We start from the raw sequence: 23,062 nt of genomic DNA on the forward strand, positions 1-23,062 counted from the left end.
CTCTCTGGGGTGTCTGAGTCAGGTAGGGGGGCAGGTGTGAGCTGAAGACTTCATGTTTCATGAAGCTCTTTTCCCACACACTCCACATCCACTGGGACTTGGAAGTTCATCAACTAGAGGGCCGTGTGGAGCCCTGATTGTGCAGATATTGCACACCTGAGGGAACATAATGCAGTGCCTTTAAGACGCTGCGGAGGCAAAACGTTTATACAGCTGCTTAGCTATATCTGTTTTGTTGCTTCCGCTACATAGTCTTGGTTGCCTTATCCAGAGCGACTTACAGTAAGTACAGGGACATTCCCCCCGAGGCAATTAGGGCTAAGTGCCTTGCCCAAGGACATAACGTCATTTGGCACGGCTGGAAATCGAACCAGCGACCTTCTGATTACTGATTCTGATTCTCTAACCGCTCAGCCACCTTGACTCGGCTGTGAGATGACCGTCTGTCATAGCAGAACCACAGTCTGTAATATCCTTCACAGTGCCCTTCTTGCTGTGTTAAGCCTCGGTAGTGGGCAGGTCTTGTCTCTGTGGAGCGGCCAGGCTTACTGGAACCCCGGTCTCAACAACAACAGCAGCAGAGGATTCTCTAAACAAAGCCGTCTGTTGTGTTCCTCCTCCCGTCTCCTCAGAAGGAAGCTAACCAACACACAGAAAGACCTCGGCACCCTCTGGTCAGCTGGGATTCTTCCCTGTTTCCACACACAGTGATGTTCAGTGATGTTCAGTGATGTTCAGTGATGTTCAGTGATGTTCAGTGATGTTCAGTGATGTTCAGTGATGTTCAGTGATGTTCAGTGATGTTCTGAAGGTCAGGAGGTCAGGAGGATCACAGGATGTATGTATTCCTTCATGATTGAACTCATTTGGATTGATATTTTCAGCATGTTATATGCACGTGTGCATGTGATCTGATCTACCAAAGATACTCCTTAGACTCACACAGGAGACCAAGTGTACACACCATGAGTCTGGTAATGTATAGACTGCAGGGTAATGTATAGACTGCAGGGTAATGTATAGAGTCTGCAGGGTAATGTATAGACTGCAGGGTAATGTATAGAGTCTGCAGGGTAATGTATAGACTGCAGGGTAATGTATAGAGTCTGCAGGGTAATGTATAGACTGCAGGGTAATGTATAGAGTCTGCAGGGTAATGTATAGACTCTGCAGGGTAATGTATAGACTCTGCAGGGGGAGAGATGGAGAGATGGTCTGCACCCCTCTAACACCCACAGTGAGGGGATCCCTCACTGAATTGCGCCTCCCAAGGTTTATGCCGTTCTGTCTCTGATTATGTCTCTGAGTCTTCCTGGGATTGAAGGAGTATTGTGAGCACAAGGCTTGAATCTGCAAACAGGCTTCTCTCCCCTGGTTTTGTACCTTCACTAACTTCCATAGAAACTTTCTTACCGAACCATGACCTTAGGAGGGGGAGGAGGATGGGGATAGGAGAGGAGAGGAGGAGGAGGAAGATAGGAGAAAGAGGAGAGGAGGAGAAGGAGGAGAGAAGGAGAGAAGGAGGGGAGGAGACTAGAGAAGGAGGAGATAGAGAGCATGTCCAGATCAAGGCTCCACAGTGTTTAGTATGCACCGTGCTGCTCTGGCTGCTATGGCAATTAGGAGCGTTGCTAAGCCTGCTGGGAAGTCTGTACGGACACTTCCCTCGCGTGAAACGCCAGACTCAACCGCCACCACAACCATCAGGGCCTCCTGCCAGCTCCACCAATCACAGGCACACACACAACAGATGAACCAATTACACACCAGCTGTGTGCACAGGGTGGGGGTGTCAGCGAAAGAGAGGATGAGCGAGGGAGAGAGTGTGACGGATAGAAAGTGAGGGAGAGAGATTTAGAGAGAGAGAGAGAGAGAGAGAGAGAGAGGGAAAGAGAGAGGGAGAGGGAGAGGGAGAGGGAGAGGGAGAGGGAGAGGGAGGAAGTGACAGAGGCCTTAACAGTTTATGTGAGAGGAAGAGAGGGGAGGGGGTTTTAAACAGTTCCCCTTTGGGAGAGTGACAGCAGCATGACACAGTCATGTTGAAATTATGATCAAATATCTGTGCACAGAAGTGTAGTCCCTGGGTGGAGAGAGAGAGCGGGAGGGAGGGGCACAGAGAGAGGGAGGGGCACAGAGAGAGGGAGGGAGGGGCACAGAGAGAGGGAGGGAGGGGCATAGAGAGAGGGAGGGAGGGGCACAGAGAGAGGGAGGGAGGGAGGGGCACAGAGAGAGGGAGGGAGGGGCACAGAGAGAGGGAGGGAGGGGCACAAAGAGAGGGAGGGAGGAAGGAATGAGAGAGAGAGGTACAGAGAGAGAGAGGGAGGGGGGAATGAGAGAGAGAGGTACAGAGAGAGAGAGGGAGGGGGGAATGAGAGAGAGAGGTACATAGAGAGGGAGGAAGGAAGGAATGAGAATTGAGAAAGAAAGGTACAGAGAGAGAGAGAGGGAGGGAGGAATGAGAGAGAGAAAGAGAGAGGTACAGAGAGAGAGAAGACTATGAGCAGGAGCAACAGAACTATGTTTCTGCACATGCTTAATAATTAATCATCAATTATTGGCTCGATTCATGTCTTATGTTCAGTAATAAAAACCTAACAAGACGTTGGTTAGGCTTTTCATCGATTACGTTGGTAAACATGACGAGTGTTGATGAGCAGGCGGATACATCTCTGATCCTCTTTACTGCTGTGTTAACTGAGCCTGATTGCCTTGACTATGAAGTCATTAATTTGCCTAATTAAACTTAATGCCTACTGTAAATGATCAAGAAGAATGAGACACACACGTGAGTCTGATCTCAGAACTGCTGGAAAACACATAGCTGGGAGGGAGGGAGGGAGGGAGGGAGGGAGGGAGGGAGGGAGGGAGGGAGGGAGGGAGGGAGGGAGGGAGGGAGGGAGGGAGGGAGGGAGGGAGGGAGGGAGGGAGGGAGGGAGGGAGGGAGGGAGGGAGGGAGGGAGAGAGAGAGAGAGAGAGAGAGAGAGAGAGAGAGAGAGAGAGAGAGAGAGAGAGAGAGAGAGAGAGAGAGAGAGAGAGAGAGAGAGAGAGAGAGAGAGAGAGAGAGAGAGAGAGAGAGAGAGAGAGAGAGAGAGAGAGAGAGAGAGAGAGAGAGAGAGGGAGGGATGGAGGGAGGGGCAGAGGGACTTATGGAAAGACGGAGAGAGCATCCACAATCCCTTCCATAGTGCTGCTGTTACTGTGGAGAGAGAGACAGAGGGATGGAGTGAGAGAGAGGGGCAGGTATTGAGAGAGAGGTATGGAGAGAGAAAGAGGCATAGGGAGAATGAACAAACAAAAGTTGTAATGGAGAATGCATGCATGCACTCCCCCCCCCCCCTCCCCTCCTGTCTTCATCCAGTGATGTTGGAGTGCTGAGGGAATGTGTTACCTCTCGTTCCTTCACAGATGAGTGGAACGTGCTGATGGGTTCTCTGGGTTCTCCAGCAGCGATGAGATCCACTCTCCTCCAGACGACACGGGAACAGATGGAGCACCCATCCATCTGGAGCACTGTGTCATCCTGGATGCTGGAGGACATGTTGGAGGAGATGTTGGAGATGTTGAAGGAGATGCCAGGGCCAACAATGGCCTCACCACTCCTCTCTGCCTCTTGGGACCAACACTGCCCCCCCCCCCCCTCAAGGACACAGTGTGCCATGTCATCCTCTTCAGCAGATCATGACTCATTTAAGGTGCGTCACATACAGCAGGTTATCAGGGTCATTGTGCTGCCATGAAAATGAGAGGAGCAAAGCGTTCTCTCTCCCCCTGCTTGCTACCTCACTCTCTTCCTCTCTCTCTGCCTCACTGTCTCCCTCTCTTTCTCTCTCTCCCTCTCTCTATGCCTCTCTCCCTCTCTTTCTCTCTCTTCCTCTCTGCCTCTGCCTCTCTCCCTCTCTCTCTGCCTCTCTGCCTCTCTCCCTCTCTCTCTGCCTCTCTTTACCTCGAAGCAGACAAGCAGGCGCAGTGCAGGGACAACATTCAGCATATTCATGAAAGAGGGGGAGAGAGGGAAAGGGGGAAAGGAGGAGAGGGGGTATAGAGGATGGTAAAAACTAATCATTCCTGTTTGTGTTTCAAAGAGCCTCCAGTTGCCATGGGAAGAGTAGCTAATCATCAGGAGGGGAGGGGGGCAGGGGGGCTGTTAGTTGTTGGTTGAATGGATCAATCTGGACTGCTACAACTGTACCCATGGGGAGAAGGGGAGGGGAGGGCTGAAGCAGGGAAGGAGGATGAGAGAGAGAGGCTGGGGGAGGGATGGGGAAAGAGGAGGGTTGGGAGAGAGGCTGGGGCAGGCTGGGGAAGGGAGGCTGGGGCAGGGAGGCTTGGGCAGGGAGGCTGGGGCAGGGAGGCTGGGGCAGGAAGGCTGGGGAAAAGAGGCTGGGGCAGGAAGACTGGGGAAGGGAGGCTGGGTCAGGGAGGCTGGGGCAGGGAGGCTGGGGCAGAAAGGCTGGGGAAAAGAGGCTGGGGCAGGAAGACTGGGGAAGGGAGGCTGGGGCAGGGAGGCTGGGGTAGGGAGGCTGGGGCAGGGAGGCTGGGGAAAGGAGGCTGGGGCAGGGAGGCTGGGAGGCTGGGGCAGGAAGACTGGGGAAAGGAGGCTGGGGCAGGAAGGCTGGGGCAGGGAGGCTTGGGAAAGGAGGCTGGGGCAGGAAGGCTGGGGAAAGGAGGCTGGGGCAGGGAGGCTGGGGCAGGAAGGTTGGGGAAAGGAGGCTGGGGCAGGAAGGCTGGGGAAAGGAGGCTGGGGCAGGGAGGCTGGGGCAGGAAGACTGGGGAAGGGAGGCTGGGGCAGGGAGGCTGGGGCAGGGAGGCTCGGGCAGGGAGGCTGGGGCAGGGAGGCTGGGGCAGGGAGGCTGGGGAAAGGAGGCTGGGGCAGGGAGGCTGGGGCAGGGAGGCTGGGGAAAGGAGGCTGGGGCAGGGAGGCTGGGGCAGGGAGGCTGGGGAAAGGAGGCTGGGGCAGGGAGGCTGGGGCAGGGAGGCTGGTGGGGGCCCTAACCCCTACAGGCTGAGACATCACATCTTTAGATGTATGATACATATTAATATTTGAGATGCTACTGTGTGATGTAGGACTGCTCTAATGAGTTTGTCTGTATCCATAACTCCATCTTTAGTCCCTGGGCAAGGAACACTTCCGCTATGTAGTTTAACTACAACAATATTACACACTAAACTGAACTGAGAGAGACAGCCATAGAAAGAGAATGAGAGGCAGGGAAAGGGAGACAGAGGGAGAAACAGAGGAGAGAGAGGGGAGAGAGACATAGAAAATCAAGCCTGGGGCAGGTAGATTAGTGTTTGTGTTTGATGGATGCACATATCTCGAGCACACGGACACACACATCACACACACACACACACACACACACGCACACGCGTAACTCCTTGGGGGTATTAGAGATAGTTATGTGTTGTTCAGAGCTAAGATGGCTCCCACCTGGGTTAGAGACAGGAAGCTGCTGCTGGCTACCAAACGCAAAACAAACATATCAGTTGAAGATATCCTCTTGCTTTTTTTGTGGTATCGTTTATCAAATAACCCTTCTCGCTGAGGCCTGAGGAGCCAAACAGATCTGATCTCTGGATCTCAGTCTCTATGGTGAGGCAGTGGATCGAAGACCGAATTATTATCTATGAGACTTTAATGATTGTTATTATGTTAAGTTTCACCTTGGAGGGCCGCTGTCGAGGACAGGATCAACACTGAGGACGACTGAACTATCTGTCTGTCTCCTGTCTACCTACTGCATGTCTACTGTCTTCTGCCACTGAAATCCTATTTGAACTATGCACTTGTGATCCTTGATCTTCTACTGTACTTTCTATAGGCACTGTTTGAACATCGCTTTGGATCAAAATCTCTGCTAGATGAACGTCTCACTCATGTCCCTCATGAATTACCGCATTGAGAGATTGTGGAGATGAGTGTCTTTTGTCCCAATTGGTGAAGGACAACCCAATTTGTTTAATTACTTTCATACAAACTGTGGGATTAGAGTTCTGATTAAATAAAATGAATGCCACAAACTCCAGATTTCCTGGTAGAAGAGCAGAGTATTTCAGACAGGTAGAGATCTGTTTCTCTCTCCCTTACCCCCTCCCTCTCTCCCTCTCTCCCTCTCTCCCTCTCTCCCTCTCTCCCTCTCTCCCTCTCTCCCTCTCTCCCTCACCCCCTCTCTCCCTCACCCCCTCCCTCACTCCCTCACCCCCTCCCCCTCACCCCCTCCCTCTCTCCCTCTCTCCCTCTCTCCCTCACCCCCTCACCCCCTCCCTCTCTCCCTCTCTCCCTCACCCCCTCCCTCTCTCTCTCCTTCTCTCCCTCTCCCCTCCCTCTCCCCCTCCCTCTCTCCCTCCCTCTCTCCATCACCCCCTCCCTCTCTCCCTCTCTTCCTCTCTCCCTCTCTCCTTCACCCCCTCCCTCTCTCCCTCACCCCCTCACCCCCTCCCTCTTTCCCTCACCCCCTCACCCCCTCCCTCTCTCCCTCTCACCTCCCTACCTCCACCCTTCTCTCCATCACCCCCTCTCTCCCTACCCATTTCCAACCATCTGCAGTCCCACTTCGGAAATCAATAATGTGCCTTCTTCACTTCTCAGCAATTTAATCTGACATTTGATCCAATCTCAGGTTCATTATGCGGAAGGGAGACAAACAAATATTCTCTCTTACTGTCTGTCTTCCTCTCCATCTCTCCTCCCCCTCTTGCTGTCTCCAAGGTGCGGGTCTGGATGCCTGGGCAGTGGAGGCCAAATTAGTGATGGAAACTCCACCGAAAACACCAAAGAGAGAGAGAGGAGTAAACTCCAGTGATAGAGAAGGAGAGAGCAGTGTGTGGCTGTTTTCCACTAAGTCAAGGTCATTCTCAGCAGATGCAAGTAACACTGCAGTAGTGCATTACCATGAAGTTAAACTTTATAATTCAAGACTATGTCCAATCTCATTACAGTTAGCTCAACTTTATAATCTTCAGTGTCCCAAGATATGATAAATTGTATTCCCTTTTCAATATCTGGCTTGAAAACAACTCTGGCTTCAATCAATGACAATTTATTATCTCATATTTCACCCTTATTACCCCGAGAGAGAGAGAGAGAGAGAGAGAGAGAGAGAGAGAGAGAGAGAATCTGATCTGAGAACAGATGAGCCCATGTTGACAATGCAACTACACACACATACACACACACACACACAACCCCGCACATAACCCGCAAGCCAGCTTGTACGTTAACCTGTGTTTTTACCAGGTCAGCGTGCCAAGGCAGGTGTTTTCTGGTTGACTTAGGCTGACGCAGGGACATGTGGGTAATGTAGTGTAATATAATGTGATGTCATGTTTATGAGGGAAGGTTTAACACGAGCAGCTGGGAGGTAAGAACACGTGGTCAGTTCTGTTAACAATCACGTCCTCACAACGAAATAGAACGGCCCTGTTACACGCTTAGTTATTTCCTGCTTGCCTGCATGTGATGGTGATATGTAAGGGAGACTGATTAACTGGCTTACTTCTCAGTTGAAATATCATCCACCTGCACTGTGTGTGAGCACTGCATTCATGCCCGCATGGCTGTGACCTTCACCGTCCTGGTAACGCTTTCACCAGACCGAAAACAACTGTTAACAGAATAGGACGAGGCTCTCCCAAACGGAACGATCCAGCAATTTATTAGCCTACATGTTTTACAAGCGTAAGAAATAGCTATATATAAAATCAAAAAACTACAAACCGCTAAAATATTTATAGGAATTCACTAGCAATTGGAGCTACCAATAAAATACTGTACATTCAGAGTATAAGAAGTGGAATGCCGACGTTGTTCGTGCGTGGTACTTCTATGTGTTATTGCCTGGTAACGACCAATTCATTTGAATCAGGTGTGTTGAAGCACCGAAAAATCTAAAACATGCAGCACAGGTGTTCCCTGAGGACCAGGGTTGAAAACCACTGCGTTAGACCAACCGGAGCAACTGCTACACAACTCCTGCACGGTAGCTTATCAGCACGTGGCACAACAATGACGACCACGTCCGGGCTGAGCGGACAGGTCGGTAAAGTCATGCTGCCGTGAAAACGTAGCGTCCCGGGACACACCCTCCCCGGAGTGTGAAACCAGTGTGCGTGCGGTCTCCCCTGGGCCGCCCTGCTCTCAGAAGAGAAAGGAGTACGGGCTGTCACGGTGACCGTGGCGGGTGAAAACGTGCCTCAACACGGTCTGCTCGAGTTCAGGACCCCGGACAGCGCCCCAGCAGCACACGGTCTTAACAACGCTGCATACCAAAACTCGACATTCCAGCACCGCGGATAGCGGGACCGAGCTCGCATTGATTATAGAGGCACGGATGTCGGACGGGAACATGTGACCATTTATTGCAGTCTGCTGGGATCAATAACGTCAAAATATTGAACTTTGAGAAAGGCACTCAGTTCTGCTGACACATATGTTGCTGCAATATCAGACCGTGATCTGTTTATCCCCTTTCATCCGTATCACTCATTCCTGGCCGACCCAGGGCAGCGCGAGCACAGCAATTAAACACTGCAATCTGCATGCATAAACGCCTTAATTGAATCCATTGGAGCGCGAGTGAAACTGAGGGCGACCAACGTTGATTCTCATTAGCATATTGACAACGGCAAAATCCATTTACTTTTCACAATGTAGGCTTACAATTTGTGATTCAGTATAATGATTCCTGCTTTGTGTGTGTGTGCGTGTGTGTGTGTGTGTCTACGTGTCTCCCACTAAAGGGGCAATCTGCATGCAGTGGCCCCATCGTGTGATGCGACAAGTAGAATGGATGGACTCGAGACGGTGTGATGTGTGCATCGTGTGAAAATTACGTGGCCAACAGTGCCAATACAAACCACTAACGTGGCAAACTTGCAGTGGATATCAGGCTCGTTTTTCTCACTTGCCTCGCCCCTAGGGCACTGGATTCCCACATTCCCTTGATTCACATGGAAATACGTTGAAATTGCAACAACAAGGTTGATTTTCATTACCTAAGTGGAAAGCGCATTCATGTTTGCGCGAGCACGCAAGTCCCACTAATGGGCCCCTGAACCCGCGCGGTAGAAACTCCGGCACAGCGTCAACGGTGCCACCTCCGTTACACCACATCCAACTTGAGTCCCAAAAACAACCCGTTGTGGCTTTATATAAGAGAATGATATGCGCGTGTTTTTCCATTTTCATGGTCGGTATACCGTTGGGTGAGTACGGTAGGATACGGTGGCATTAAGTGACTAGGGAGCTCACCGTGCAGCGCGAGAGAGCGGCAGAGAGGGAGACAGGGTCGAAATAAAGCGCATGTGTGATTCCTCTCCGCGTGGACACTGCCCACCGTTGGCGAGCTTCCCCCATCTTGTACGTGTACCGTCTCTACCGCCGGACAGAGCAGAACAGCAGCAGGGTGCGCGGGCACTGCGGGGGAAAATCTAACCCAGGATGGATTGCTAATGAACTGCTTGTTTTTCCCCGGGTGTTATCTTCCTCCATGTCTCTCATCAGTTTTTAACCAAAACAAAATGAGGATTTTTATTCAGTTTCTACTGATATTTTCTGGCTATTGGGGATTGACAATGGGAGCTTTTCCAAGCAGCGTTCAGATCGGTGAGTGCTGCTTTTACCGAAAGGGCAGTGACATTACAACGCGGGTTGTGAATCTGTGAATAAAAAAAATGTTTAATTACTATTAGCAGAGCTATTTCTGTTTCTGTGTGTTTGTGGCACCACCAGCAGGTTATAAGGAAACTTAAAGTATAGCGGAACCCACCCATAATTCTAAAGCGATGAAGAAAAAAAAATCGTAATTTCTAATGACATTAGAAAGTGCGTTACCTATCGAGAATATTCGTCCTTCCCTATTTTCCAGTGCACCAAAAGGACCCATGTCTGGCTTGATGGGTTAGGGGCTCCGTACCAGCCAGCTTTGTAGTAAATCGGTACACTGCAGCATAGAGCTCCCGGTCACGGGATGCTCCGCTTGGTTGACGCGAGCGGATCAGCGGCGGGGTTCTCTGAAAGTGTGTGTAGCCCACTGCAGAGTCGCAGCTCGCCGTTCAGGGACACCCAGTCCCCCGTTCATAAACCTGTTTGTCATAGTCACGCTGTTTTACTCCCCGCGGTAACTAAGCGCGGTTATTCAAGCGACGGAATCCCACAACTGAAGCTACCGACTGGACAACCTTGCTGGGGGTATGCCTGCTCGCGGTGTTCATACTCTACAAGCTCTAACTTACCATGTTGACGTGGCCCAGAATGGGCGGTAAATCCCCTTCTGTTTGTTTCACTTCCAACTCGATCGAACTGGACGATTTATCGTTAAGTTCAAGCGCATTCCAACGTTTCATGCTGACAGAAAATAAATGTCAAGGGGTGCGCATGATCTTAAAGTGTCCCAGTGATGTTGCTGTATGTGAAAAGCCTGTGGCCCAATTGAGGACGTATTGACTGAATCATTTAGCTGGTTTAGTGTGATATGTGTTCTTGTCCATTTTTTTTCAGAAGAGATTTTTCAGTATGCGCATGGTGTAGGACCCTGCTCAGTCTCACTCTCTCTCTCTCCCTCCCTCTCTCCTTCCATTCCCCTCTCTCTCTCCTCTATTTCTCCCTCCCTCCCTCCCTCCCTCCCTCCCTCCCTCCCTCCCTCCCTCCCTCCCTCCCTCCCTCCCTCCCTCCCTCCCTCCCTCCCTCCCTCCCTCCCTCCCTCCCTCCCTCCCTCCCTCCCTCCCTCCCTCTCTCCTTCCATTCCTCTCTCTCTCTCTCCCCTCTATTTCTCCCTCCCTCCCTCCATCTCTCTCTCTCTCTCTCTCTCTCTCTCCCTCTGTCCCCCTCTCTCCCTCTCTCTCCCCCCTATTTCTCCCCCCTCCCGCCCTCCCTCACCCTCCCCCCTCCCTCCTTCCATCCATCCATCCAACCATCCCTCTCTCTTTCTCTCTCTCTCTCTATCTCTCTCCCTCTGTCCCCCTCTCTCCCTCTCTCTCCCCTCTATTTCCCCTCCCTCCCTCCCTCCCTCCCTCCCTCCCTCCCTCCCTCCCTCCCTCCCTCCCTCCCTCCCTCCCTCCCTCCCTCCCTCCCTCCCTCCCTCCCTCCCTCTCTCTCTCTCTCTCTCTCTCTCTCTCTCTCTCTCTCCCTCTGTCCCCCTCTCTCCCTCTCTCTCCCCTCTATTTCTCCCCCCTCCCGCCCTCCCTCCCTCACCCTCCCTCACTCTCCCTCCCTCCTTCTCTCTTTCCATCCTCTCTCTCTCTCTCCCCTCTATTTCTCCCTCCCTCCCTCCCTCCCTCCCTCCCTCCCTCCCTCCCTCCCTCCCTCCCTCCCTCCCTCCCTCCCTCCCTCCCTCCCTCCCTCCCTCCCTCCCTCCCTCCCTCCCTCCCTCCCTCCCTCCCTCCCTCCCTCCCTCCCTCCCTCCCTCCCTCCCTCCCTCTCCCTCTCTTCTCAGGCGGTCTGTTCATCAGGAATACTGATCAGGAGTACACAGCATTCCGTCTGGCCATCTTCCTGCACAACACAAGCCCCAACGCGTCCGAAGCTCCCTTCAACCTTGTCCCTCACGTAGACAACATCGAGACTGCCAACAGCTTCGCTGTCACCAACGCATGTAAGTACCCAGCTCACCTGTACCTGTTTAGGCCAGGCTAGCTCACCTGGCCCTCCCCAGACTAGCTCACCTGTACCTGTTTAGGCCAGACTAGCTCACCTGGCCCTCCACAGACTAGCCCACCTGTACCTGTCTAGGCCAGGCTAGCTCACCACTAGGCTAGCTCACCTGCGAGGAGAAGGTGCTGGGAGATGGGATGGTACTGTGTGCTGTGACGGGCAAGGGAGATACCATAGACACACCATCCACACACACCATCCACACACTCGCACACTCACACACACACACACAAACACACACACACACTCGCACACTCACACACACACAGCCACACACACACACACTCACACACACACACACACACACACACACACACACACACACACACACACACACACACACACACACACACACACACACACACACACACACACACACACTAGCAGGCTCCAAGTCAAGCTTTTGCCACTTCCCATCATGCCTAGCCTTTCTCCCTCAAGGTCCCTGCACATGCTCAGTGCGCCGTCTCCTGTGTCTGAGTCCTTGGTCAGCACCGTGCTGAAAGGCGTCACAGAGTAACGGATGTGCTGTGGTGACACGGCACCAGGCCCTGGCCAGGGTGCAGTCTCACTTCCTGATTCCTGGGACATCACCCCGGCTCTGGTCTACCTCCACATGACCCTGAGTGGAACCATCTGCAGTGAGACTGCCTCTGTCGGTGTGTCTGTCTGTCTTTGGAGTGTTCCAGCTTAGAGGAAAAGCTGTGTTTCTGGCTGTTCAGGTTGGTCTCTGGTCATTCTGGTTTGTGGTCAGGCTGGTCTCTGGGAGGCTAGTTTGTGGTCAGTCTGGTGTCTGGTCAGGCTGGTTTGTAAGGCTCATTTGTGGTCAGTCTGGTCTCTGGTCAGGCTGGTTTGTCAGGCTAGTTTGTGGTCAGTCTGGTCTCTGGTCAGGCTGGTTTGTGGTCAGGCTTGTTTGTGGTCAGGCTGGTTTGTGGTCAGGCTGGTTTGTGGTCAGCCTGGTTTGTGGTCAAGCTGGTTTGTGGTCAGGCTGGTTGTGACTCTGTCGGGGGCTGTGGATGGAGGACAGGGTTAGACTGAGGACTGTGTGTGTGTGTGTCTGGTATGCATGCAGAGTGTGTGTGTGGACAATATGTTTATTGTGTGTGTGTGGGATCTATATGTACGCTGTGTGACGCTCTTAGACTGTAAGCGATGTTGACCTTGAAGACATGCTGACTACACGGGAGGTCCCCCACACCCCCCTTCTCCTGCTGCTTCTGTATCAACACAACGGGTGCATGTCTGTAGTGACTAGAGTCTAGTCTCTATCTACATTTTGTTGAATGAGTTAAAACTGATGACCTAGGTGGCCATCTATTTCTGGTCATGACATTTTAAAATTATTATTAGCATATAATTCCCGTGGTAATGTTAGTCAGATGGAACAGACTTTCCCTTCCCAGTATTTTCAACATGAACAGATTTACACTTGGGTGCAAGTGTGACTGTGGTGGAGTGGATGGAGTGAACTAATGTCCACTTCAAGTCAGGGTTCATTATTTCTGCAAAATTAGAAGAGAGGAACACGGAGAGAGGAGCAGAGAGAGGAGCAGAGACAAGAGAGTACAAAAAGAGAGCAAAAGAGGACACTAGAGAAAATAAATTCAGTATTCCTCTACCTAATGGTTTCCTGGCCACAGGAAGTGCGCTGCAACCATTGATCAGCCAAGCCAAATCGGAGCAGAATTACATGGGCCAATCGATGACACTGATAGCTGAGGGGAATGTGAGATGGAACGACAGCCTACCTGCTGGCCTGGTCTCCTAGTCTCAATCTCTGTCATCATCCACATCTCCTCACACCCTCCATCCTTCTCCTCGTCCGTCCCCTCTGGTACAGAGGCTCTGAATGTCTGAATGAGCCTAATGACCTTCACGTCAAGGACACGGGTTTGAAAACCCGGCTGACGCAGTCAGTCCCTGGAAACAGATCAGACGGCCCTCCGTTCAGGGATGAGTTCCAGATCCCAGTCCAGGGATGAGTCCCAGCTGGCATCCCACAGCCCCTGGGCTGTAGGAGAGAGGCTGGAGGAGAGAGGCTGGAGGAGAGAGGCTGGAGTAGAGAGGCTGGAGGAGAGAGGCTGGAGGAGAGAGGCTGGAGGAGAGAGGCTGGAGTAGAGAGGCTGGAGGAGAGAGGCTGGAGGAGAGAGGGCTCTAGGAGAGAGGGCTGGAGGAGAAAGGCTGGAGGAGAGAGGCTGGAGGAGAGAGGCCGGAGGATAGAAGCTGGAGGAGAGAGGCTGGAGGAGAGAGGGCTCTAGGAGAGAGGGCTGGAGGAGAAAGGCTGGAGGAGAGAGGCTGGAGGAGAGAGGCTGGAGGAGAGAGGGCTGGAGGAGAGAGGCTAGAGGAGAGAGGCTGGAGGAGAGAGGCTGGAGGAGAGGGGCTGGAGGAGAGAGGCTGGAGGAGAGAGGCTGGAGGAGAGAGGCTGGAGGAGAGAGGCTGGAGAGAGAGACGGGAGAGAGAGACGAGAGAGAGAGACTGGAGAGAGAGACTGGAGAGAGAGAGAGAGAGACTGTGTGCTCCCACCATGCGGGTGACTGTCCCTCCTGGACTGACACACTGACATGTTAATCTAAGATGACTCATTGATATTCATCATTACAGTCTGACTCAGTCCCACACACTACAAATCTATGGTCTCTGCTGTTTGTGTGTCTTCTCTATTGCTTTATGGACAACTGTGTGTGTGTGTACTCTGTCCTCTGTATTTGTACTTCTTGTATGTGTGTGTGTGTGTGTGTGTGTTGAGTAATGTGTGTTCCCCAGACGGCTGTTAGCATAGCTCACTGTTTTGAGGATCTGCCGATGCAGTGGGGAAACTGGAGGTCTGTAGACGTGTGTGTGTGTGTGAGAGTGTGTGTGTGTGTGTGTAGCCCCAGGAGGCAGGTTAATGGGTGGTGTTAGAAGAGAAGAGGAGAGAAGAGGCTCTAATGAGGGCTTAATGTTGTGAAACAGAGAGGGGGATGGATAGATGGGGATTGAAGAGGTGAGGGGATGGCGGGATGGAGAGTTGTGGAGTCTCATAAAGCTGTAATCTAACTATAAAGTTAACTTGCGAACTGGGCACTGTATGAAGTTGAAATTCGCCAGGTATATCGCTCAGGACCCATGGACGGGCAGAGTGAAGCTGTTTGGATGAGCAGTTAGCGAGGAATCGTCGACAAGGTGAACTGTACTAGTTCTCTCTAGCGAAGCAACAAGAACCTAAAACACCCTTTGAACCCCAGCTCACACAGCCTGTGTGTGTGTGTTGTTGTGTGTGGGTGTGTGTTTGTGTGTGTGTGTGCATGTGTGTGTGTGTGTGTGTGTGCGTGTGCATGTGTGTGTGTGTGTGTGTGAGAGAGAGTGAGCTGCTTAGCTGTCACACCGCACTCCCTGTGGCAGGATGAGTTCCAGTGTGGCTGCAGCTGAACTTCTCACTCCTGGACCCAGTATTGACTTGGCATTTCTCAACTCTGTGCATTGTGCTGTGAAAGACAAGAGATGATAGGAGTGTTCCCTGAGCTGCCATGCTCCCTCCAGCATTACAGTCCTCCCTCTCCTCTTCCTCCTCCTCCCCTTCCTCCTCCTCCTCTTCCTCCCCTTCCTCCTCCTCCTCTTCCTCCTCCTCCTCTCCTTCCTCCTCCACTCCTTCCTCCTCCTGAGTGAGGAGACAGTGATGGAGATGGGGGAGGAGTGTGGGGGAGAGAGGGGGTGAGATAGGATGGAGTGAAGAGTAGTCAAAACACAAAGGGTGTCTTTGAGTAGTGTGGATGGGATGACTTTGCAGTGGGGGCAGTTATGCATTGTCACACACACACACACACACACACACACACGTGCACGTTGGGGAGTCAAGGTCATCAGCTCTCTAGTCTGATCAAAACAAACGACCAACTCACTGCATTCCAGATGGACCTACTTCACATGCAGTCACTGATGCCCACCAATGCCACTGAGCTATACCCAATAACGTTGGCATTTGACATTTTATTCGTGTAGTAGACGCTTTTATCCAAAGCAACGAATAGTGCAGAGTGTAGCCCACAGGTAGGATGAAACCTCTGTGAGCTGGAGGTGGCGTAGCTCAAACGCTACGTTTTAGATCAGAATCTAGAAAGCTTTTGAATAATTTTTTGACGTACTTAGCATTGATTTGGCTAATTGACTTTGCTCTCGGTGTATGTTGCTATGCCAATACTTGGCCATTTGTGTGTTCCTATTGTGTTCAAGTGCTTGCTCAGGTGAGCTATGAGCCCACTGCTCACGTAATTGTCTGTTTGTGACGTCGCACGCCCGGCCTTAGCTGGTAAAGTCACCAGCGTTGTCACGTACTTCACGGTTCCCATACATTGTTGTGCGTGAATGTAAGTAGCTACACTATTTAGATATCGGTGTTCATTTCTCTTCACTGCACTGATGATATTGCAAGAAGCGCTGTATTTGATGACTTAATGAATCTATGTTTTACCTGATGCTAGGTTTGAGTTATTCGCTTAGCTTGTTAGCTACGCCGTAGAGCTAGCTCTAGCTACTCTACCTACGTTTGCGTTCTTATTCTTGCTCAAATTAGAGAATGTTGATTAATTACGTTGCTGCAGGCCAGTTATTATTTACAAGATCCATTTTAGCACACAATTACAGGACTACTGACAACATCTTCAGCCTGAACCCCGTGTGAAAATTAAACACCTTTCAAACATGGATCTGCTTTGCCGTGTTTATCTGAATCTGACCTGAGCCACATATGTCCATGTCTTTACCGAGTCAACCGGTGCAAACAAATGAGAGCCGCTTGCAGAGAATAATAATGAGATCATAATGTGGCTGTTCTCAAAGGCTTTTATTCAAAGAAACGTACAGGTGACAGGATGACTGGATAATCAGGCTCTAGTACTGTATTGTCGCTATGTGGTTTACTTTTAGAGAAAAGCTGCAGATTGTGACGTGCACACAAACTTGCATACACACACACACACACACACACACACACACACACACACACACACACAAGCTCACCAGCGTCTCTTTAACCTTGTTTGAAAACACCAGATGATGATGCAGCAAATGTCTCATTTCAGAAGTCTCTTCCTAGCAATGTCAAAGTGGCGTGTTGCCACGGCAAACAGGTTTTACCCAGAACGGCTGAGGTGCACGGGGTAGTGGGCCTGCCCCCCCCCTCCCCTCCTCTCTTTCCTTCTCCTCCTCTCTCCTCCTCCTCCTCTCCCATCTCTCCCCTTCTCCCCTCCCCTGTCCCCTCCTCCTCCTTCCCCTCTCTCCACTCCTCCTTGACTCCCCTCTTTCCCCTCCTCCTTCTCTCCCTCTCTCCCCTCCTCCTATTCCTCCTCTCTCCCCTCCTCCTCCTTTCCCCTCTCTCCCCTCCTCCCCTCCCCTGTCCCCTCCTCCTCCTCCTTCCCCTCTCTCAACTCCTAGTCGACTCCCCTCTTCTTCTCCTGCTCCTATCCCCTATCTCCCCTCCTCCTCCCCCCTCTCTCCCTCTCCCCTCTCCCCTCCTCCTCCTCTCCCCCAATCTCCTCCTTCCTCTCTCTCCACTCCTCCTCGACTCCCCTCTCTCCCCTTCCTCCTCCTTCCCCTCTCTCCCCTCCTCCTCCTCTCCCCTCCTCCCCTCTCTCCCTTCCTCCTCCTTCCCCTCTCTCCCCTCCTCCTCCTCTCCCCTCCTCCCAGTCTCTCCCTTCCTCCTCCTTCCCCTCTCTCCATCCTCCTCCTCTCCCCTCCTCCCCTCCCCTGTCCCTTCCTCCTCCTTCCCCTCTATCCCTCCTCCTCCTCTCCCCTCCTCCCCTCCCCTGTCCCTATCTCTTCCTTCCCCTCTCTCCCCTCCTCCCTCCCCTCCCCTGTCCCTTCCTCCTCCTTCCCCTGTCTCCCCTCCTCCTCCTCTCCCCTCCTCCCCTCCCCTGTCCCTTCCTCCTCCTTCCCCTCTCTCCCCTCCTCCTCCCCTCCCCTGTCCCTTCCTTCCTCCTCCTTCCCCTCTCTCCATCCTCCTCCTCTCCCCTCCTCCCCTCCCCTCCTCCCCTCCCCTGTCCCTTCCTCCTCCTTCCCCTCTCTCCCAGGTCCTCCGTCCCCTCCCCTGTCCCTTCCTCCCTCCTTCCCCTCTCTCCCCTCCTCCTCCTCTCCCCTCCTCCCCTCCCCTGTCCCTTCCTCCTCCTTCCCCTCTCTCCCATCCTCCTCCTCTCCCCTCCTCCCCTCCCCTGTCCCTTCCTCCTCCTTCCCCTCCTCCTCCCCTCCCCTGTCCCTTCCTCCTCCTTCCCCTCTCTCCCCTCCTCCTCCTCTCCCCTCCTCCCCTCCCCTGTCCCTTCCTCCTCCTTCCCCTCTCTCCCCTCCTCCTCCTCTCCCCTCCTCCCCTCCCCTGTCCCTTCCTCCTCCTTCCCCTCTCTCCCCTCCTCCTCCTCTCCTCCTCCCCTCCCCTGTCCCTTCCTCCTCCTTCCCCTCTCTCCCCTCCTCCTCCCCTCCTCCTCCTTCCCCTCTCTCCCCTCCTCCTCCTCCTCTCCCCTCCTCCCCTCCCCTGTCCCTTCCTCCTCCTTCCCCTCTCTCCTCCCCTCCTCCTCCTCTCCCCTCCTCCCCTCCCCTGTCCCTTCCTCCTCCTTCCCCTCTCTCCCCTCCTCCTCCTCTCCTCCTCCTACCCCTCTCTCCCCTCCTCCTCCTCTCCTCCTCCTTCCCCTCTCTCCCCTCCTCCTCCCCTCCTCCTCCTCTCCTCCTCCTTCCCCTCTCTCTCCTCCTCCTCTCCTCCTCCTACCCCTGGTGCGTTGGTTATGCAAGTGGTCCCTCGGGTGTGTGTGTTGAGACCCTCCCTCTAGCTGGACCGCAGGGCTGCTACCAACCTAGTGACTGCTGGAAAACACTGCCATTTTACCAGCACATTTTGATATTTGTAAATAATTCTTCTCCATAAGTATTTGGCCTGGTTGTTATATTTTTGGTATCTCGAGCCGGTTACAGCTTCCTTTGTGGAGGGATCATTATAGCCTGATTAACTCAGTAGTTCAGCAGTGTGTGTGTGTGTGTGTGTGTTTGTGGATTAATGGGCACCCAAAAAAAGTACTCCTCTTCATCAGCATCTTTGTGGGTCGGACGTCCTCCTCAAGCCCAAGACCCCCCACCGCCACCCAATCAAATCCTCCATTCAGCCACACCTGATTAGACTCCCAGCCTATCAGCATCCATGCAGGCACAACAAATGTCCAATCAAGGTCCAATCAGGGTCTCTTCTCTCTCTGAATGGAGAGCAGGGTCCATTACAAACCCCCGCCCCCCCATCCATTCCCATTGAATCCTCCCTCTCACACACACTTATTTTAAGAAACGTTTAATTGGATGAGGGAAGAAGCTGGAGATAGCTACTGGCCATGAGATATCCTTGACATTGTCACCCCCCTCCCCCCTCCCCTCCCTTTCAGGGTCAGCAGAGTTCAGGTTTTCATCCTCGCTCACTTCTCCTTTCCCCTTTGGCTGTCTACCTATTACAGCTCCTCCCAAACATACCCCCCCCCCCTCTCTCTCTCTCTCTCTCTCGCTCTCGCTCTCTCTCTTGCTCTCTTTCTCTATGTGTGTGTGGTAATGAAGGATACACAACAGATGATGCCTTCTTGGCAGAGAATGTTCTGTTTCTTCTTTGAACAAAGTTTCAGGCCAGACTTGTGTGTGTGCGCGAGCATTATAAAACACAAGTTGTGACTATGATGGTCCATTTATTTAACTGCAACACAGTACACAAGAGCAACATTCGAATATTATAATTAGTTTTATATAAACACAGGTCCGGGAACCGCTGATCAAAGTTTATAGACTAAACAGAGAAAGGCAACACAAACTAGCAGACAATATTTATTTAGTATTCACCATTTACAAAAATCACCTCATGAATATTCAACAGAAACAGTCTCTTGTGCATTCATTAAATAACCTTAGAGAGACACAGAAAGGAGAGAGAGACAGTGAGAGAATGTGAGAAAGAGAGAAAAGAGAGAATGAAGAGAGAGAGAGCCCCAGTAATCCTTGTACTAGTCCCAGCCGTGCAAACTTTCCCAGGTACTTTCAGCACCGTGTGTGATAATGACATTGGTGGTGACACTTCAGCACCGTGTGTGATAATGACATCAGTGGTGACACTTCAGCACCGTGTGTGATAATGACATTGGTGGTGACACTTAGGCACCATGTGTGATAATGACATCAGTGGTGACACTTCAGCACCATGTGTGATAATGACATCGGTGGTGACACTTCAGCACCATGTGTGATAATGACATCGGTGGTGACACTTCAGCACCGTGTGTGATAATGACATCAGTGGTGACACTTAGGCACCATGTGTGATAATGACATCGGTGGTGACACTTCAGCACCGTGTGTGATAATGACATCGGTGGTGACACTTCAGCACCATGTGTGATAATGACATCGGTGGTGACACTTCAGCACCATGTGTGATAATGACATTGGTGGTGACACTTCAGCACCATGTGTGATAATGACATCAGTAGGAGCATCAGCCTCATGTAGATGACACGTTCTGGAAGCAGGAGATGAACTCATCTCTGTAGAGCTGCATCCCTTCTGAGAGCCCCACACGGGGCGTGTGTGGTGTTAGGGTGTGTGTGTGGTGTTAGGGTGTGTGTGTGTGGTGTTAGGGTGTGTGTGTGTGGTGTTAGGGTGTGTGTGTGGTGTTAGGGTGTGTGTGTGGTGTTAGGGTGTGTGTGTGTGGTGTTAGGGTTTGTGGTGTTGGGGCGTGTGTGTGGCCAGGTCATGGGCTGTGTGGTTTGTGGGGTGTTGTGGTTAGACGAACAATTGATTTGAAAGAGTTACAGAGAGATGCATAGAGAGAAGACCACTCTGTTAGCATAGAGAGAAGACCACTCTGTTAGACAGAGGTGGAGTGACCAGGCTGAAAAGGGGGAGAGAGAGAGAGAGAGAGAGAGAGAGAGAGAGAGAGAGAGAGGGGGGGAGAGAGAGAGAGAGAGGGAGAGAGGGAGAGAGGGAGAGAGAGAGAGGGGGGAGAGAGGGAGAGAGGGAGAGAGAGAGAGAGGGAGAGAGAGAGGGAGAGAGAGAGGGAGAGAGAGAGGGAGAGAGAGGGAGAGAGGGAGAGAGGAGAGAGAGAGAGAGAGAGAGAGAGAGAGATAGGGAGAGAGAGAGGGAGAGAGACAGACTGTGAGAGGGAGAGAGGGAGAGAGAGAGAGAGAGACTGTGAGAGGGAAGGAGAGAAAAAGAGGCAAAGAGGGATGAAGAGAGAGTGCACCCAAGGGACGGGGGCAGAGCTGGGTAGGGGAACGTTGATGCAGTCTGACATATCCCTCACAGCCCTGTCTCCCTCACAGCCCTGTCTCCCTCACAGCCCTGTCTCACTCACAGCCCTGTCTCCCTCACAGCCCTGTCTCACTCACAGCCCTGTCTCACTCACAGCCCTGTCTCCCTCACAGCCCTGTCTCCCTCACAGCCCTGTCTCACTCACAGCCCTGTCTCCCTCACAGCCCTGTCTCACTCACAGCCCTGTCTCCCTCACAGCCCTGTCTCACTCACAGCCGTCTCCCTGTCTCACTCACAGCCATGTCTACCTCACAGCCCTGTCTCACTCACAGCCCCGTCTACCTCACAGCCCTGTCTCCCTCACAGCCCTGTCTCACTCACAGCCCTGTCTCCCTCACAGCCCTGTCTACCTCACAGCCCTGTCTCCCTCACAGCCCTGTCTCACTCACAGCCCTGTCATTGGGTGGAGCCACGGCCCTGCCTGGACCCACACCCTCCTCATGCCTTCCTGTCCTGTTTCCATCTCTAGCTCTCTCTCTCTCTCTCTCCATCTCTCTCTCTCTCTCTCCATCTCTCTCTCTCTCTCTCTCTCTCTCTCTCTCTCTCTCTCTCTCTCTCTCTCTCTCTCCATCTCTCTCTCTCTCTCTTTCTCTCTCTCTCTGTCTCTCTCTCTCTCTCTCTCCATCTCTCTCCCTCTCTCTCTCTCTGGCCTTCTGTCTCTCTCTGTTTCTCTTTCTATTTTACCTGCTTCTCTGTGTGTGTGGAGATGACTACTGTGTGTGTGTTTGTGTGGAGCTCAATGCTCTGGTCTGTACGCTAAAATCGCTGCAGATCAATACCCTGACGTCTATTGCCATGGTGACCTGGTTCTCTGATGGTCCGGTGGGCACAGCAGTGCAGTGAAGGAGAGGGGACTGATCTGCTTGGGACACTGTAGATGATGAAGTCATGGTGACTGTGAGGGGGGAAGGGGGCGGAAGGTGGTTGAGGCGGGGTGGGGCGGGCAAAGTGGGATGAGGAGAAAGTGGGGGAGGACTGGATGATGGAGGGGGGTCGGGGTGGGGTGGGTGTGGTGGTGTGGGTGGGTGTGGTGGCGTGGGTGGGTGTGGTGGGTGGGTGGGTGGGTGGGTGGGTAGAGGAGGTTTGTTGCTTGGCTGGAAACACACTACTGGTATACTAGCTGTCTCCATGGTGACAGCTGATCAGGTGGAGGCCCGAGGGTGTGTGTGTGTGTGTGTGTGTGTGTGTGTGTGTGTGCGTGCTCCCATGTTTGTACTGTACGAGTGCGTCCAACCTAGCCCTACATAATAGTGGTGATTGGGTTACACACTTGGTTGCCTTTTGTATCTGCCCCAGGGTGTGTGTGTGTGTGTCTGGATGCAGCCTGCCTTCAGCATATGGGTCTGATCTATTACACCACAGAAGCTCTTACTATGTGCCACCAGATGGTCTATACTGCGACTAGTACTAGAGATGACTGATAGCTAGCAGGATAATGATGATATGACTAGCAACTAGCAGGATAATGATGATATGACTAGCAGCTAGCAGCTAGCAGGATAATGTTGAGGAGATGACTGATAGCTATGTGCCACCAGATGGCCTATACTGCGCCTGGTACTAGAGATGACTGATATGACTAGCAGCTAGCAGGATAATAAGTAGGGGAGAGAGGGGTGTAGGGGAGAGAGGGAGGGGGGTAGAGGAGGGAGGGGAGTAGGGGAGAGAGGGAGGGGAGTAGGATAGAGAGGGAGGGGATGGAGGAGGGAAGGGGAGAGAGGGAGGGGAGTAGGGGAGGGAGGGAGGGGAGTAGGGGAGGAAGGGGGGTAGGGGAGTAGGGGAGGGAGGGAGGGGAGGTAGAGAGGACTAAGGAGGTTGATAAATCGTGGTCTAGCTCTGTCAATAGCCCTCGTTATCCTGGTGATGAGGTCACAAGCAGCTGATGGAGATTTATAGAGGAGAACCCACTACTTACTACACCTCTCTCAGCGAGCGCTCCTGCACACACTCACACACACTCACACACACTCATACACAGTCACACACACGGCGGAGGAAGGTATAGCTTAGTGGTTAGAGCTCTTGACTGCTGATCCAAAGGTTGCAGGTTAAAATTCTCTGTGATATGTCTCTTTAGATTAGCGTGAGTGTGTGTGGCTTAATGTGTGTGTGTGT

General features: G+C 52.5%; 1 protein-coding gene across 1 annotated transcript in view; it reads left to right on the top strand.

Annotated features, from left to right (window-relative positions):
- Positions 1-6,835: 6,835 nt before the first annotated feature.
- Positions 6,836-23,062, top strand: part of LOC146287703 (glutamate receptor 4) — a gene marked incomplete at its 5' end in the record, with an annotated part of 55,553 nt that continues 39,326 nt past the window's right edge. Inside the window, 2 exons of the mRNA XM_084698691.1 lie at positions 6,836-6,851; positions 11,436-11,594. Of these exons, the coding sequence (XP_084554817.1) occupies positions 6,836-6,851; positions 11,436-11,594 (175 nt within the window). The remainder of the gene's footprint in view (positions 6,852-11,435; positions 11,595-23,062) is intronic.

The sequence above is a fragment of the Hypomesus nipponensis genome, chromosome 5 (assembly GCF_054491055.1).
Source record: "Hypomesus nipponensis isolate SF chromosome 5, ASM5449105v1, whole genome shotgun sequence".
Lineage (NCBI taxonomy): Eukaryota > Metazoa > Chordata > Actinopteri > Osmeriformes > Osmeridae > Hypomesus > Hypomesus nipponensis.